The 2,425-nt window shown below is 33.8% G+C and overlaps 1 protein-coding gene across 1 annotated transcript; it reads right to left on the reverse strand.

Moving 5' to 3' along the window:
- Positions 1 to 200: 200 nt before the first annotated feature.
- On the reverse strand, positions 201 to 750 carry LOC149563174 (uncharacterized). Its single transcript, XM_089828081.1, has one exon. The coding sequence runs from the start codon at positions 735 to 737 to the stop codon at positions 201 to 203; it is 537 nt and encodes a 178-aa protein (XP_089684207.1). The 5' UTR covers positions 738 to 750.
- Positions 751 to 2,425: the final 1,675 nt, after the last annotated feature.

A 2,425-nucleotide genomic window follows, 5' to 3' on the forward strand; every position in this document is an offset into this window, starting at 1 on the left:
AGAAAATATGTTTTGGAGTTATAATATTATATTTATGAAGAAGTAACTGATAAGGGTAGTATGGGATAAGACTATTCCTATATGTTGGAGGCATTTAACTGTTCTCATCTAAAAGGAGACATATATGATTTTTTTTTTTTTTTTTTTTGGAGATTTGAATTTGCCACTTCTCTTTCAAGAATACAAATTCTTTGTTGTCATTAGAAAATAGATGAATCAATTAAATCAGATGATGAAACAATAATTGTAGGAAATTCAGATAGCATTGAAGTAGAAGGTGAAAAGGGAGTGAGGAAATCAATCTCTCCAAAACCACCGAAGCTCCCATAAAAACTATCTAACGAACTTGTGCTGTCACTCTCCGTCATGATTTCTGATAGAGAAGAGCTCGATTGATCCTCGCAGAAAGATAAAACCGTTGACAACAATTCCTCCTCCTCATCATTTTGTGGCTCAACATGAATAGCTTTCAGCGTTTTCTGGGAGAGAAAAGGGATCTGAGGGCAGATCTTTTTCTTCAATATTTTGGAGGAGGTAGACGAAGAATGCTTTCCAGTGAGATGTTGGACAACGTCGCGGAAATTGGCTGCATCAGTATTCACAAACGTCGGTGCAAAAATATGCACAATTCGTATAACTGGAGGGGTCTGTTGAACACAAGAGTTGGGTTTTGAGATTACATGAGAAGATCTGCATGTCCTCAAACGCCCTGATTGACCTCTTTTTGCGCTCTCCATGATTTGACGCTCTTCTGAACTGGAGTTCTGTCGAATAATCGATGCTTTTCAGAGGTATTTAAAGGAAAATTTCGTCCTCGTATCATTAATTAAAATGGAGCTTGTATAATTTCTAGTTCATACAGCGCATGAGGGAATAGTGCAATAAACATAGTCGTCGGTCAACCTTTGACTTTTGGGTCATTTGAAAAACTGAGGATAACCAGCTGTGTTGGGGCAAATTTGACGGTTACGTTTAAGTCAAAATGATTTTGTTTCTTACGAATTAGGTTTAGGTGATTGTTTAAAATTACAATACAATTTTTAATTTTATAGAGTTAGGTTTACTTTTTTAACTCCAATATAGTTTTTGGAGATAGAAAACATTTGAAAGCTTTATATACAAACATAATTTATAAGAGCAATATGATGATTAGTAGTTTTATGTATTTAATCACGAGTTTATAAATATAATTGATTATAATTCATGTTTATGTTGGTGAAGCTGAAAAGTTCTGAATGAGTTCATCAAGGATCAAGTTTTGTTGAGTGCAAGCCTTGGACATCATAAGGAATGAGGCCTGGATCATGTCCCATTTGATGATAGCCCTCAGTCCTTGGCTCTAAGTAGGCATGAGTACATCGATATCGGATTGCTATAATGTCTTTACTAGTGCCTTATCAGATTGCTAAAATGTCTTTATGGGTGCCTTAGCTATGCTTTGCATCACATTCTAAAGCGCACTCAAAATTCAACCGAATCCAATACCAAACTGATGTTACAAAATTATAGTGACATGCTAATGCCTATTCTGAAGTGTCTGGCACCTCTAAACACTGCCATAAAAAATATACTACATGTACTTTAATGCAACTAATAGAATAAAGACATAGTAATAAGTACTATAAGGCACAAGTTTAAAACAACTTATTGAAATATTTTATGTATTAAATATTGAAATCTAAATATCTATACAAACCAAATAAAAAAAAAACAACAACTAATTTTAAGTACACTAAATTTTTTTTTTTGAAAATGAACAGTAAATGGAATGAAAAATAAAATGTACAACACTGCTGATTGTAGAAACTAATATTTATCAAGTTAAATTACCTATTATCTACGAGCAAAATTTACAGTTGACATTTTTGTTTTTGCCATCAAGTTGACCTCAAATAAAGTCAAATTTATGACCTCTAAATTAGGTCACAGACCATCAAATTTCGCGCATGGTTTGCAGCTTGTGCGAGTGCAGGATGTATTTGAACTTTCCACCGACTGATTCTTCTCATACAACTGTGGGGCACTTGCTAAATATTCGCACATGAATCTACTCATCTTTTTTGGATAACTTCGCTAAATTCAATCAGACAAACAGGTCAAAGTATTCCAATAATTTTTCATATTTTCTAAAATTCCGAAACCCAGTGTTTGAGGGATTCTGTTCACATTGGTATTCACACGACTCAATTTATTATGAAGGAATCTATGTATGGAAATGAAATTGAATGATTGGGGTTGTCAATGAAATATTTGACTTCTTAGGGTTTTGGCGAAGAGCTGATGTTTGACTCAACCTTAGCAATGTCATCATATTGGAGCTGGTCAATCTCTCCAACTTGCAAGGAATCATTTTTGAGCCTAAAGAAAAAATTATTGCCATACTTGGAACATAAGTTAACGGTAATGAGCTTTGGTTATATATTAT

This window comes from Cupressus sempervirens, chromosome 4 (genome assembly GCF_028749045.1).
Source record: "Cupressus sempervirens isolate cs-2001-9-10 chromosome 4, ASM2874904v1, whole genome shotgun sequence".
Classification (NCBI taxonomy): Eukaryota; Viridiplantae; Streptophyta; class Pinopsida; order Cupressales; family Cupressaceae; genus Cupressus; species Cupressus sempervirens.

What these genes read in the sequence shown, in the direction of transcription:
- LOC149563174 (XM_089828081.1), bottom strand. Translation starts at nt 737, where the DNA reads ATGGAGAGCGCAAAAAGAGGTCAATCAGGGCGTTTGAGGACATGCAGA.